The 13,553-nt window shown below is 42.9% G+C and overlaps 1 protein-coding gene across 1 annotated transcript in view; it reads left to right on the forward strand.

The window, feature by feature from the left end:
- Nucleotides 1-10,286, forward strand: part of slc12a6 (solute carrier family 12 member 6) — a 30,732-nt gene extending 20,446 nt beyond the window's left edge. The window contains exons 11-26 of the mRNA XM_085349431.1: nucleotides 1,512-1,676; nucleotides 2,125-2,223; nucleotides 3,316-3,373; nucleotides 3,477-3,651; nucleotides 4,174-4,292; nucleotides 4,381-4,479; nucleotides 4,559-4,678; nucleotides 4,872-4,976; nucleotides 5,770-5,938; nucleotides 6,022-6,217; nucleotides 6,301-6,470; nucleotides 6,552-6,683; nucleotides 7,288-7,395; nucleotides 9,192-9,427; nucleotides 9,509-9,642; nucleotides 9,922-10,286. Coding sequence (XP_085205557.1) covers nucleotides 1,512-1,676; nucleotides 2,125-2,223; nucleotides 3,316-3,373; nucleotides 3,477-3,651; nucleotides 4,174-4,292; nucleotides 4,381-4,479; nucleotides 4,559-4,678; nucleotides 4,872-4,976; nucleotides 5,770-5,938; nucleotides 6,022-6,217; nucleotides 6,301-6,470; nucleotides 6,552-6,683; nucleotides 7,288-7,395; nucleotides 9,192-9,427; nucleotides 9,509-9,642; nucleotides 9,922-10,013 — 2,177 coding nt within the window. The 3' untranslated portion in view covers nucleotides 10,014-10,286. The remainder of the gene's footprint in view (nucleotides 1-1,511; nucleotides 1,677-2,124; nucleotides 2,224-3,315; nucleotides 3,374-3,476; nucleotides 3,652-4,173; nucleotides 4,293-4,380; nucleotides 4,480-4,558; nucleotides 4,679-4,871; nucleotides 4,977-5,769; nucleotides 5,939-6,021; nucleotides 6,218-6,300; nucleotides 6,471-6,551; nucleotides 6,684-7,287; nucleotides 7,396-9,191; nucleotides 9,428-9,508; nucleotides 9,643-9,921) is intronic.
- Nucleotides 10,287-13,553: the final 3,267 nt, after the last annotated feature.

Raw genomic sequence — 13,553 nt, forward strand, 5'->3', positions numbered from 1 at the left:
TTTAAACCGTCACATTTAAACAGGCGTTAAATTGTTGTGCTAATGTTGTTTTTGCTAAGTGACTGTAAGAAGGATAAGTAACCAGTATCTCTCCCTCTGGCTCAAAATGTATTCTTGATTCTTCCTGATTAAAAGAGGAAGAACTTAGTATTGATGTTTTCCCTTGTAGCTATTAACTTAGCTTGAGCAGCTGAATGACGGAATAACAGGAGTAAAATAAATATGGGCTCAAATTGTGGTCATAAATATTTTGTACTTGTAAGTGTGTGTGTGTGTGTGTGTGTGTGTGTGTGTGTGTGCATTCAAGTTACAAGTACGAATTTTGACCCGGTTTTTCTTCCTTTCATCTGATTGGCCAATGTTATGTCAATCACAAATTTAACTATCCAATCAGAGAACAGGTGGGTTTGGCTATTGGAGGGGTGCTTTATGGAGTCCACACACAAATCTTTTTTTACACATACAAATCGTGATTTACAAGTACAAAATATTTATGACCACAATTTGAGCCCATAAATAAATCCTGACATACTGTGCTCTGTAACAGTAATGGACCTCAGCTGGCCTGGTGCAGCAGAATGCTTTAAAAGCAATCTGGTCTGAAGTTATGTTGGTGCTTTAAGGAGAAAGATAAGAAATCCAGTTTTTATCCCCCAATATGTGAACACGCCAAACATCTTAGATGAATAAAATGAACATAATATCACAGACAGGACAGAATTTCTAGGTAGAGCTGAGAGGCAGAAGGCTTCACAGCTCACAGAAATGAGAATTTGAAGGTCCAAGTCTGAGGCCATGGCCCTCAGGTGGAAAAGAGTGGAGTGGTCACCCCAGGTCAAGGACGAGTCCCTCCACTGCCCCAAGTGGAGGAGTTTAAGTAATTTGGGGGTCTTGTTCACGAATGAGGGGAGAGGGAGATCGACAAATGAACCACATCACTGCACTGCTCTGTTGTAGGAAAGAGAGAACTCTATGTAAACGTGAAGCTGACAGTTTACTGGTCAATCTTTGACTTTACTCTATCTTAGAGAAAGGGTGAAGAGTCCAGTGATGGAAGAGGGGCTCAGAGTAGAGCCACTACTACTCCTCATTGAAAGAATCCAGCTGAGGTGGTTCAGGCATCTCACTAAGATGCCTCCTGGCTGAGGTGTTTTGGGCTCGTCATACCGGAATGAGGCTCCGGGGCAGACCCAGGGCATGCTGGAGAGATTACATCTCAGCTGGCCTGAGAATGCCTCAATGTCCCCCTGGATAAGGTGGAGAAGTGGCTATGGAGAGGGAGGTTTGGACTTCTTGGCTAGGGCTGTCGCCCCTACAACTGAGCCCTGGATAAGCAGCAGTTGGAGGATGTTTTATCAAAGGAGACGGAGGCAGATATTATAGCAGCTTACTAATGCTACACTAATTAGGGCCTCTAAATCTAAATAAATGTGAATGTGTAGGTGAATGTTTATCCTCTGCCAATGTCAATGACTGATCTTACATGGGTTTTTTTTTCTCCCTCTTAACAGAGAACCTGTGGAGTACATACCTCCACAAAGGGGATGTTTTGGAGAAAAGATCCCTCCACACCTCTCAAGTTGCACACCCAGCCTCTGATCGCTATCCGTACGTGTTTGCTGACATCACCACCTCCTTCACAGTGCTCGTGGGCATCTTCTTCCCCTCGGTCACAGGTACAGACGCCCCTAAAATACTAACTGGGCTCCATTCAGTGTTAATTCAGAAATATAAGCATATAAGAAATTTAAACCTAATATTGGCTTGGTTCAGTGATGAAAACGGATCATTGACAGGAAAAGCGCTGTAGGCGTGATATTGATTCCCGCTCACGGTGCAGCTGCTGATTCAGGATCAAACCTGTCAGGCATCTATTCTTGGATTTCTGTTTGTGTCTGTGCAGTTGGCTTTATTTTCACTTTTTAGCTTGAAAACACTTTAAAAAAAGAAAAAATATGGAGATGGATTCTCTTTGATTTGAAATATTGATCACACATTTCACTCATGAGGGTGTTTATTAAAAAACTGTGGTATATTCAGTGTAACATTAAAGTTGATATTTTAAGCACAAAGCTGTTGAGTTATCACTTATCTCCTCTTCCTTTGAATGATTTTGTTTCTCAGGAATCATGGCCGGCTCCAACCGGTCGGGGGATTTAAAAGATGCTCAGCGCTCCATCCCCATCGGAACCATCCTCGCCATCCTCACCACCTCTTTAGTCTGTATCCTTTCATCTGACAATTTGATTGAACTTTCATGCACTCAAATTCAAAAGCAACTCAAAGCACAATTTAAGATGCTACAACACAATTCTGAAGTTTTTAACCTAAATGCTGATCATGGAAATATTTAATGAGAATAATGTTGTGTTGTTAGTGGATTAAGTCTGTCCACCTGTTTTATTTTCACGCTGTCTGTCCATCCTTACATCCATCTGAGAATACCTTGAATTGTGTTTTTTGTTTTTTAAAAGGTGGACTGATTGAAATTTGCTAATCAAAGGTTAAGATCAAGGTCAAAGGTCGAAAGTTCACCTTTAGTTTGCTCACCATTCTCGCTGTTACCCCACTAGAGCACTTCACCCTTAGACTGCAGCCTTACTTGTTGTTCCTAAAGTATTTAAAGGTAGAATGGGAGGCAGAGGCTTCAGTGTCAGGCCTCTCTTCTATGGAACCAGCTTCCAGTTTTGATCCAGGAGACAGACACTATCTCTGCTTTTAAAACTTAAAACCTTTCTTTTTGAAAATAAAACAATTATAATTAAAAAGAATTATAGTTGGGGTTGGATCAGGTGACTCTGAATCCTCCCTTAGTTACTCTGTAATAGTCCTAGGCTGTTGTGAGCTTCCCGTGACGCACTCAGTGTTTCTTCTTCACTCATCTTTTTCACTCTGAGTGTTGGCACATGACTCGGCATTTAATTATTAGTTACTGTTAATCTCTGGCTCTCTTCCACAGCGTGTTTTTTGTCCTGTCTTCATCCCCTCAACTGGTCGTGTCTGAGGGTGAGGTGGAGATTTCTTCCTGTTAAAAGGGAGTTTTTCCTTCCTACTGTCCTCAGGTTCTTGTTTATAGGGGGGCATCTGTGCTACTGTAGGGTCTTTATATTACAATATAAAGCACCTTGAGGCGAGTGCTGTTGTGATTTATGTGGAGAGTCCACAGAGACTGGATGGCGTATCTCGACCGGGCAGTGGAGGCGTATGACTGAGAGGCAGTTCTTCGAATTTTCTCAGCACAGTCCGATTTTCGTGGCACTGAAAGTACTTTGTATTGTTTTGTTTTGTTTTTTTCCTGACCTGCTGTTCATCCAGATCTGAGCAATGTCGTGTTGTTTGGAGCCTGCATCGAGGGGGTGGTCCTCAGAGACAAGTCAGTACACCTGCTCTTGTGTTTGTATTTGCATGTGTTGTGTTGTATGTGAGGCAGAAGGACTTTGATGCTTAAACTACTTCATGTGTTGTTACTTCTGCAGGTTTGGAGATTCAGTTAAAGGCAATCTGGTGGTGGGGACTTTGGCTTGGCCCTCGCCGTGGGTCATTGTGATCGGGTCCTTCTTCTCCACATGTGGCGCGGGCCTCCAGTCTTTGACTGGCGCTCCACGACTCCTGCAGGCCATCGCCAAAGACAACATCATCCCCTTCCTCCGGGTTAGAGCTGCTAGTTTTCAGTTTAATTACAGGGACTGTCCAAGCACTTCTCCTTTATTCTTGTTGTGCTCAGGATTAACTTAATGATGCTGTATGAAGCAGAAATCCCTACTGATGTTGAATTACTGATGTATTTATGCTGCATACTTCAGTTCTTTCCACTTGCATACAGAAACATCTTGCAGCAGGGGAAGACAGTGTGCAAATACCTTGATGGAACTGTGGTGCTTTAAAATGCTTTAAAGTGATGGTGTTTTATGTTTTCTGTTTATTTATTTAGGTAGTTTGAGTGTAATTTGTAGTTACCTGGAGATGCTGTATTCTCTCCAATTCCTGCCTTTCACCGAAGCTTTTGATTATTTCTTTGATTCTCAGTGCTCAGGCTATTGCCTCCTTCCACTCTCTATGTAATAACAACCCTCAGATTTTATTTTTTCATTTGCAGTACTTGCCATTTCCTTAAACATAGTGTGATTTGCTGGGTCTGTGTGTGTATATTTGAACTCTGTGTGTTTCTGGCAGGTCTTTGGCCACGGGAAAGCTAACGGGGAACCTACGTGGGCTCTGCTGCTGACAGCTCTGATAGCTGAGCTGGGGGTTCTCATCGCATCTCTGGACATGGTGGCTCCTATTCTGACAATGTAAGATGCAGTTATGTTACATGTGTGTGCATGTGCACATTTAGTCTGCCTTCATCACCTCAGTTTGAATCTCCAACCCTCTTTCCAGGTTCTTCCTTATGTGTTACCTGTTTGTGAACCTGGCCTGTGCCCTTCAGACCCTCCTGAGGACACCCAACTGGAGGCCTCGCTTCTCATACTACCACTGGTACTACCAAAGACTCACTCACTCACTCTCTCTCTCGCTCCCCCCCCCCCCCTGACGTCTGCTCTGCTCATCTGTCCAGGAGCTTGTCCTTTCTGGGGATGACTTTCTGCCTGGCGCTCATGTTCATATCCTCTTGGTACTACGCAATCGTTGCCATGGTGATTGCCGGGATGATCTACAAGTACATTGAGTATCAAGGGTATGTTGCCATGGAGATGTACTCCCTCTACATGATTGTGCATGTACAGACTGGTGTGTAAACATGTCTGTTTCGTGTTAACATGTTTATTTTATTTTCAGGGGAACAGAAGAGTGTACAGTGTATACTGTTTGTGAATAAATAAATATACCCGTATGTTCTCTTATATTTTCTGGGTGTGGTTGTGTATCAGGGCAGAGAAGGAGTGGGGAGATGGGATCCGTGGTCTGTCACTCAGCGCTGCCCGTTATGCTCTGCTGAGGCTGGAAGAAGGACCACCGCATACTAAAAACTGGAGGTATTGAAATGTCTCACAAACACAGGATGCAAGTTGACCTGTTAGAAGTTGATGAACTGTTTGCACTTAAGTTTGCGTGCAGTGCTGGGAGTAAAGCTGCAAGACATCATCAGAATCTGCGTCACATTTAGCATTATAAACAAGAATCTGATGATTTTAATGTGCCAAGTCTCTTTTGGTGTGCAGTACTAGGTATAGCAGATCAGTAAATTAAACACTGCAGGTCACTACTGTCACTTTCAAACAGATCTGGGAGAGCTCCAGGTTGCTGGACACTGGTTTTCTTTCACAAATAAATTGAATTTCAGTTTGTTGCTATGTAATTACATTTTGACATGTTAGCCAGCCATGGGGCCTCCGTGTGACTTTGTTGGGTCTCTTTATGTGCTTCAAATGATGCTGACTGAGCTGAACTAACTGCATCAAGACAGGAGGACAGGGGGTGAGCGAACTCTGAAAATGAGTTGCCTCATAGTGGTGCTTTGGTTTCACAACTGGGGAGATGCACATCAGGCTAAATGAAAGGCCTCTTTATTACCCTTTCCAGCGCTTCCATCATGTCTCACAGTCCTCAGCTGATGTTTATCAAGTTAGCATTGAATTATAGATGACCAATTCTCCATTTACTTTTATTTTGTTTATCTGAGCACTTGGCTGTGACGTTTTCAAAACCCATTCAAAAATGTAGACAGCATAAAGACAGACAATCTGAGGCTCTGCTGTCACTAATATTTAGGAATAATCCACTAACGCACACATGCTCTTGTTCATCGCCTTGTCTGTCCGTGTCCAGGCCTCAGCTTTTGGTGTTACTAAAACTGGACGAAGACGCCCACGTCAAGTCTCCTCGGCTCCTGACGTTTGCCAGCCAGCTAAAGGCGGGAAAAGGCCTGACCATTGTTGGCACTGTTGTCCCCGGGAACTACCTGCAGAGCTATGGAGAGGCGCTCGCTGCTGAGCAGGTAGGGCCGTTTGTTATTGATGGGTGGAAATGTATTTGCTTTCAGATAATGTGGAGTTGGACCTTTTATCCTTCTTTCCTCAGACTCTGAAGCACCTGATGGATAAGGAGCGCGTGAAGGGCTTCTGCCAGTGCATCGTGGCTCAAAAGCCACGTGATGGGATCAGCCACATGATCCAGTCAAGTGGCCTGGGAGGAATGAAACCCAACACTGTGGTGATGGGCTGGCCTCACGCCTGGAGGCAAAGCGAGGACCCACAGTCCTGGAAGACCTTCATCAGTGAGTCAAGAGAGGACAGCAAAGCGGTTAATGGGGTTGTTTCAGAGTTAACAAGCTAACGACGCCCTCTTTCCTCCTTTCAGACACAGTGCGGGTGACCACAGCGGCCCACCTTGCGCTTCTGGTGCCCAAAAACATCTCCCTGTTCCCTAGCAACTCCGAGCCCTGCACAGAGGGCTACATCGATGTGTGGTGGATCGTCCATGACGGCGGGATGCTGATGCTTCTGCCTTTCCTCCTGCGACAACACAAGGCAAGAAAACAAAGTGTTGATCTTAAACTCTAACAAAGCCTTTAAAGTTTCCGCTGAACCCTCTGCTCTGTCTCTGCCCAGGTGTGGCGCAAGTGTTCAATGCGAATCTTCACAGTGGCCCAGATGGAGGATAATTCCATCCAGATGAAGAAGGATTTGTTAACCTTCACCTATCAGCTACGCATCGATGCTGAGGTGGAAGTAGTGGAGATGGTACGCATCGTTGCACCCCTAATAAAAATAATATATATATATATATATACATATTACCGGGTCTGACCACTTGCACTTTGACTGAAATATTCACCTTTAATGGCTGCACTGGTTCGCCAGCTGAAACATGTAGATGCATAATTTTTTACAGCCTTTAAGATCGTATTTATGTTGTTGTTGAATCACAGATTTTTACATAAAAAATAAACAGGTAATACTTTCATTTTCTTGACTAAAGAGATTCTACTGTGATGATTAAGCCTATGAGCAGGAGGTGTCTCTCTCTGCACTTCAGAGTACACCAGAGTTTTGTGTTGAGGCCTCTGGTGGATTGAATTCTTTAAACATGAAAACAGACAGAAGGAACCTGCTTTAAATCCCTTCGGGCACTCCCCCTTTCTTCTGCAGTGCAAAGACATGCGTGTAATGTTAATTCTGAACTGGATGAAGTTCTTAAAGTGCATAAACTGAACCACTGTGTGAATATAAGGTTAAATGTGGACCTAAGATCTCAGTAAAATATAAATTCCAGTCTGATTTCCACTAATCTCTACAACAGCTGTTTTCTCACCTCTTCTGAGCATGTCCATGTACCTCTTCTCAGCACGACAGTGACATCAGTGCATATACCTATGAGAGGACGCTGATGATGGAGCAGAGGTGTCAGATGCTCAGACAGATGCGACTGTCTAAATCTGATCGGGACAGAGAGGTAGGTGTGGAAAGCTTACAGCGGGGTTTTGTGTGGTGTGAAAAATGCCCGCAGGTTTGTGTAGGGTTGATTAGGAGTTTGAAACTTTATGCAAGCTGGGTCTTAACAAGCATTTGTCCACCACTTTCACCAGGAGAGCCCTAGCAGTAGCAGCAACAATGGTAGGCCAGAGGCAGGTGGAGCTACAAGGTCTCAGGTGAGGTTAGAGGTCAAGGTCAGCTGTGAGTTCAGGAGTTTAAGGAAATATAAAAAATAATATTTTTTGTTCTGCAAAAATAAGCTGGAACAAAGTGGAGATCAGGTTCCCAGTACAGACGCCATGTTTTGTCTTTGAGGTCACCGTTTTCTTCCAGATTAAATTAGATTTAAGGAGAAAGAGCTCAGTGTTAAGGTCCAAAGGTTGCTAAAGAAACTAAAGTGCAGTGTACTGAGGTGATAGCAAAGAAATCCTGGTGGGTAACACTCATGGTAAGGGACACGGGCTACTGACAAAAAAAAGCACTGCAGACGGTAACTTGCATTGAGATGTTTGTTAAACGTTCATGTCGCCTCCTTTTGCCTCTCATCTCCTCAGAGGGTACGCTGGAGTTTTGATGATGTAAGTTTGCGCAGTAGAGAAGCAACAGCTGTCTGAAGTAGAGCAGATTAGACTCTGTAGAGTAGCCTGCAGTCAGGACACGCTGTCAAAGTAAAGAGTGAAACCCTCTGAACAGCTGTGAGTGCAGCTGAGCCCTTCAGATGAAGAGTTGAGAGGGAAAAAAGCGATGTGGTCACCGTGACGTCAGCCGTCGGTTTGTGAAGTGTCTTCACGAAGCTGGGACTGAAACTGCAAGCATACGCTCCTCTCACGCTCTTAGAAACAAAATTTACACAGTGAGCTGAACTCAGGGTCAGGAGGTGTCGCCCCCTGCTGGCATTTAAGGAAAACAAATCATATATTAGAAATGTGAGCTGTGACTTCTCTTTTCAGACCAGAGGAGTAACTTAAATGTACACCAGCACTGTCACATTCACATGGAGCAGCTTTAATGTAACTGCAGCTTTAATTTTTGAAGCCTGTGCCTCCTAAAAACACTTCCATTACATGTGATGTTATCGTAATGTTTGGTGTTGTCTAGCGTTGATGCAGCAGTCCAGCATGATTTTCCTCTATGGGGAGACACAATAAAATAATATGATCTTAATAATTACAGGATGGTGGGGTGAACTTTTTCCAGGGTTCTTCATTGGGGTGTGTCAGGGAAAAGTTTGAAAACCCCTGCTTTAAATAAAACACTGAATTGTTACAGAGTGAATCCTTTGACCTCCCTAATGTAGATCAAATCCACATTTATTTCACTGTCAGTCCAGTTCTTTATCTGAAGGGTTCAGTTAATGCTAACATGTGTCAGATGCTTCTTCCTTTAACTGTTCTGTCATCTTTGTTTCCCTCTACCCTTCACACTCATTCTCATTTCAGATTTTCAGAAGCTTTTTGTCTCGGGCCTTTTTTATTTACTGCCGTGTCCCTGTAGTTGTGCTTCAGTGCCCACCAGAGTAGATGCAGGCTGTGTTTGATTTTGGGGAGTTAGGTGACCTTGTGTTTTCTGTAGGCGTATCTTTCCCCCAGGTACAAAAGTCCTGGACCCTTCACGCCAAACACCTCCAGAGGAGACAGAGACAGACAGGTACAGAGAGACGGAGAGAGGCAGGAGTCAGGAATGACTGTAGAAAAGAGAGGTTTGCCAATGAGGTGGAAGAAAAGGCTGGAAAAAGAGATGAGAGAGAGAGCGTGTTTGTGTGTTTTCACACGCCAGGCCCAGCTGGTGAAGGATCGTAACTCCATGCTGCGTCTGACGAGCATCGGCTCAGACGACGAAGATGACACAGACGGCGGCGAGCGAGACCGGGCGGCGAGCGGCGGCGGCGGCAGCTCTGAGCACCACCGCCGCATTCAGATGACCTGGACCAAAGAGAAGACCACACAATACAGAGCGACGCACTCGGGCTGCTCCACCCCCGAGGGCTTCAGGGACATGCTGAGCATCAGGCCGTGAGCAGACACAGCAGGTTTCTCTGTGACACTGAGATCCGCGCTAACCAGGTCCTTTAACGCATCTCATTTTTCCTCCAGGGACCACTCCAACGTCAGGCGAATGCACACTGCCGTCAAACTCAACGAGGTCATCGTCAACAGATCCCACGACGCCCGGATCGTCCTGCTCAACATGCCTGGACCTCCCAGGAACACCGAAGGAGATGAGAACTGTATCCTTAACCCCGAGTCTGCACCAAATTAAATGTTAGGCGCTTGTTTTTGCAGTCACTGAGTGTACTTTTGTTACAGCAGACACCTTTATGATGGCTTAAACAGGGTTTAAAAAATTAATTACAAAATCACTAAAGCCTTAAAGACGAAAGGAAATTTAGTTAAATTTTGCTTACTAACATGATTATTAAAACGTATAAGCTTTTCATTTATTTAAAAGAATTCATTTATATTATCAAAGTAACATAGTATGAGAAGTTCGTTAATTCAGTGAGCAGACATGGAGTTCCTGGAGGTCCTGACAGAAGGATTGGAGCGTGTGCTGTTGGTGAGAGGCGGAGGAAGTGAAGTCATCACCATCTACTCCTGATTAGACAAACACAGGAAGCCAGCATCAAGCAAGCAGCCAGTCGTGCAGGAGAGAGCAGAGTGAAGACGATGGGATCTGGGAACCTGAAAAAGAGCGATTGTCGATTGTCACACTTCCCTGTCGATTGTCACACTTCCCTGTCGTGGCGCTGGTTTCCATCCCACATGCTGTCCAAGCTACAAAAATGCCAACACAATTCCAACAAGGAGCAGTGTGTGTGTGTGTGTGTGTGTGTGTGTGTGTGTGTGTGTGTGTGTGTGTTTATGTTTGACTCACCCACCCGAGGGTCCTCTGACTCGATGAGGAAGGGAGCACTGTGGTGTTAGGAGCGATTGCGTTTGGAGGGGCGGACCACAGAGGCTAACGGTGAGAGGCTGCGGAGCGGCTGACCCGCTGATGAGACTCAGGGTTGCTTTTTGTACAGAATGTAATTTGGAAGCAGACAGCAGTTTTCTGTCAGAATCAAGTATGGTTTTCTTTTTGTTGCTTCTCACAAACACATCTGTTTACTCTTACCAGCGTATCGGTACTCTTTATTTTCATATCCAGGAGTATTTGCACACAACTGACGAGAATCTGCTTTATTAAGACGCACTGACAAGGATTTATTTTTTGATTTTCGCTGCTACTACTTAGAATTTAGTCACAACAGCCTTTAACATAAAAATGTTGGGTGTTTAAAATTCAGACATCTTACCTCAAAAATGAATTTATTCATATCAGATGAATATTTTAATAAATACAGCATATTAAGACAGAATTTCAGGCTATATATATAAAATTTAAATGGATAAGTAGAAATTCTGATAAGGTCTATTTTATTGGCATTCAGCAGGACTATGTTGTGTAAAAAATTGATAACACCTGAGTTTTATTTACATTTTTAAAAATCAAATAAAAATTCAAAGGTACTTTTTGTAAATTCCTGTATTTTAAAAAATAGTTTGAAACATCAAAAATTAACTAAAGTGACAGCCACGCAGGCCTTGTGTTGCAGGGTCAGTGTAACCTTTATTAATTATTACTATTATTATTATTATTTCTTTTTACTGTGGCGCCAGGCCAAAGGCAATGCACGTTGAGGAAGAGGGGGTGGGACTAAAAATCAAAGCGGCACCTACCTGCAAACATCCCACTGGTGAAGTGCTGCCCCCTGGTGGTAAGTTTTAGCTCATTTTTGCAGAGGGTAATTACAAGAATTCCCCCTTCAGAACTTCCATAATTAGAAGAAAACCTGTCAGAGCTCAGTTTAAAATCACAAGGTTTATTCCGGAAACCCATCAAACCTTGCTGATACAGCAGTGTCCACTTCTTCTTTTTTTTTCTTTTTTTTTTTTAATTGCTTAAAGAGGATTTCGGTCTTTTGCACCACATTCAAGGTTCAAGGGTTCAACACATTCACAGCTGTGGATGTGACACCAAAATGAAACCAGTGCAAAGGAAATGGTCAGAGGTTTTCTCTCTGCTCTCTCGTTTTCTCTCAGGCCCACGCTGGACTGCACCTGAATAGTTAGTAAGTTATTCGACGTTAGCGTAGAGTTCAGTTTAGAGATGGGGGGGGCTGGGGACAGTTTTTGGTTGTTGCCATAACGACCTTGTAAAGGGAAACAGTATTGTGGAGACACTGGACCATCGTGGAGAGGACCACCACACTTCATGTGTATACATTTTTGTGTGTGTGTGTGTGTGTGTGTGTGTGTGTGTGTGTGTGTGTGTGTGAGAGAGAGAGAGAGAGAGAGAATGTGGGCTCACAAGCTACAATGAGGAGCTCTGAACTGCAGGTGTTTGATTCCACTCTAACGCTTTCTTTTTTCTTTTTTACAGTGTTACCGTGCAGGGTTGTTCTCTGTTCATTGTTATTTCCTAAACATTGTTTTGTTTTGTTTTTTTCTTGCTTGTACATAAAAATGAAAAATCCCAAGTTTTATCTTTTTTTAATTACATTAATATAAAAAGGAATAAAAAAAACTTTGCTTGGAAAAAAAATGGGAATAAATAAAACAGTTTTGAAAAAAAAATGCACAAACTGTGATCTGTGTTTTATTGTATATATTTGATGATTGATAGTGTAGGTGGTTGGATTATTTTGCCTGTTTATAGACAGACACATTTATCAAATCTTTTTTATGTTTTGACTTTTTAACCGTAGACATTTCAGTGGACTTTAACAAGAACAGCTGAGCAGATGATTTTAAATTGATTAAACTGAAATGAAGATCTGTTTGTCCAAAGAAAAAATTATTTGGACATAAGCTGCTTTCTTTTTGCTCATTTTCAGTCACATCCTTGTACTGGACCATTTTCAGTGGAATGTTTATCACTCCACAAAACACTCACCTATGAATGATTCAAGCCAAAAAAGCCACCTAACTAAAGGGATGAACTAGTGTATCTACTGACTACCTGTCAAAAAACGCATCACTGGTTTTCATTTTTTCAGCCAAATCAGTTAATAATACCAAATTTAACAGTTTGACATGTTTTTTTAAAACTATACAACTTGTACAAAACTACAACTGGGCGTGAATGATATATTTAAATAGGCTGAGTGTAGTGCAACCAGCATGAACCAGTGCAAACTGGATAGTGCAATGTGCATATGACCTGAATGACATAACAGTGGGTTAGTGTTCAACAGAGTGACAGCCCGGGGCAAGAAAGTCTGTGGCGGCTGGTTTTAGTAAAGAGCTCTGTAGCACCTGGCTAAGGGCAGCAGCTTGAACAGTTTGTGTCCGGGATGTGAGTGGTCTGCAGAGATCTGGACATACCCTGCAGTGTACCCCAAAAAGAATCTGAGGAAACTGGACAAGTGAATAAAAATGCCCTAAAACACTCCAACAAAGACCTGACAGATGCATCTGAACCTTCAGCTGATGCATGTACTGTTAACTGAAGATTCATTAAGTTGTCAAGAGGCCATTATTAGGAAAGGAAATGGGGAAAAGGCTGAGCTATTCCAAATTACACCAGAACTAACTTAAATTCAGTGACAACAGGATTTATGGAGTGATGAATCCAAATGTAAAATTTGTGGTTCAAATTGTCAAAATGTACAGAAGAACTCAGGAGAGAGGCCCATTGGTCTACAGCACAGGTGTTGAACTCCAGGCCTCAAGGGCCGGTCTCCTGCAGGTTTTAAATGTGTCTTTGATCCAATCCAAGAAACCTTGTCTAGGAGTTCAGGCTGTACTGAAGAATAAAGACAAATATTGACTTTCAAGCTCATTAAAATGATACAAACACTGTTTTTGCCTTATAAACTACTTTTCCGTGACCCAATTTCGTTTTTTAAACGAATAAAAAAACATAGCTCCTTTTTAGAACTTCCTTTTAATTGCTTTTCTGTTATCAATGCTATAAATTTCTACGTCTTATTTTGAAAGCCAAGCTTCCAACTTGTGCTTGCTGAGGTCACGTGATTCTGCACGTACAATCCGGAAGCCGGTGCCATGTTGTGATATTTGAGGAAATCACTTCTGGGTGAAGTTCCCTGGCAAAAGTGGGATTAAAAACAAACAAACAAACACAGTTAAACAGGTT

The sequence above is a fragment of the Diplotaxodon limnothrissa genome, linkage group LG3 (assembly GCF_057381915.1).
Source record: "Diplotaxodon limnothrissa isolate DT_005_m linkage group LG3, D_limnothrissa_male_GT1.1, whole genome shotgun sequence".
In the NCBI taxonomy this organism is placed as follows: domain Eukaryota; kingdom Metazoa; phylum Chordata; class Actinopteri; order Cichliformes; family Cichlidae; genus Diplotaxodon; species Diplotaxodon limnothrissa.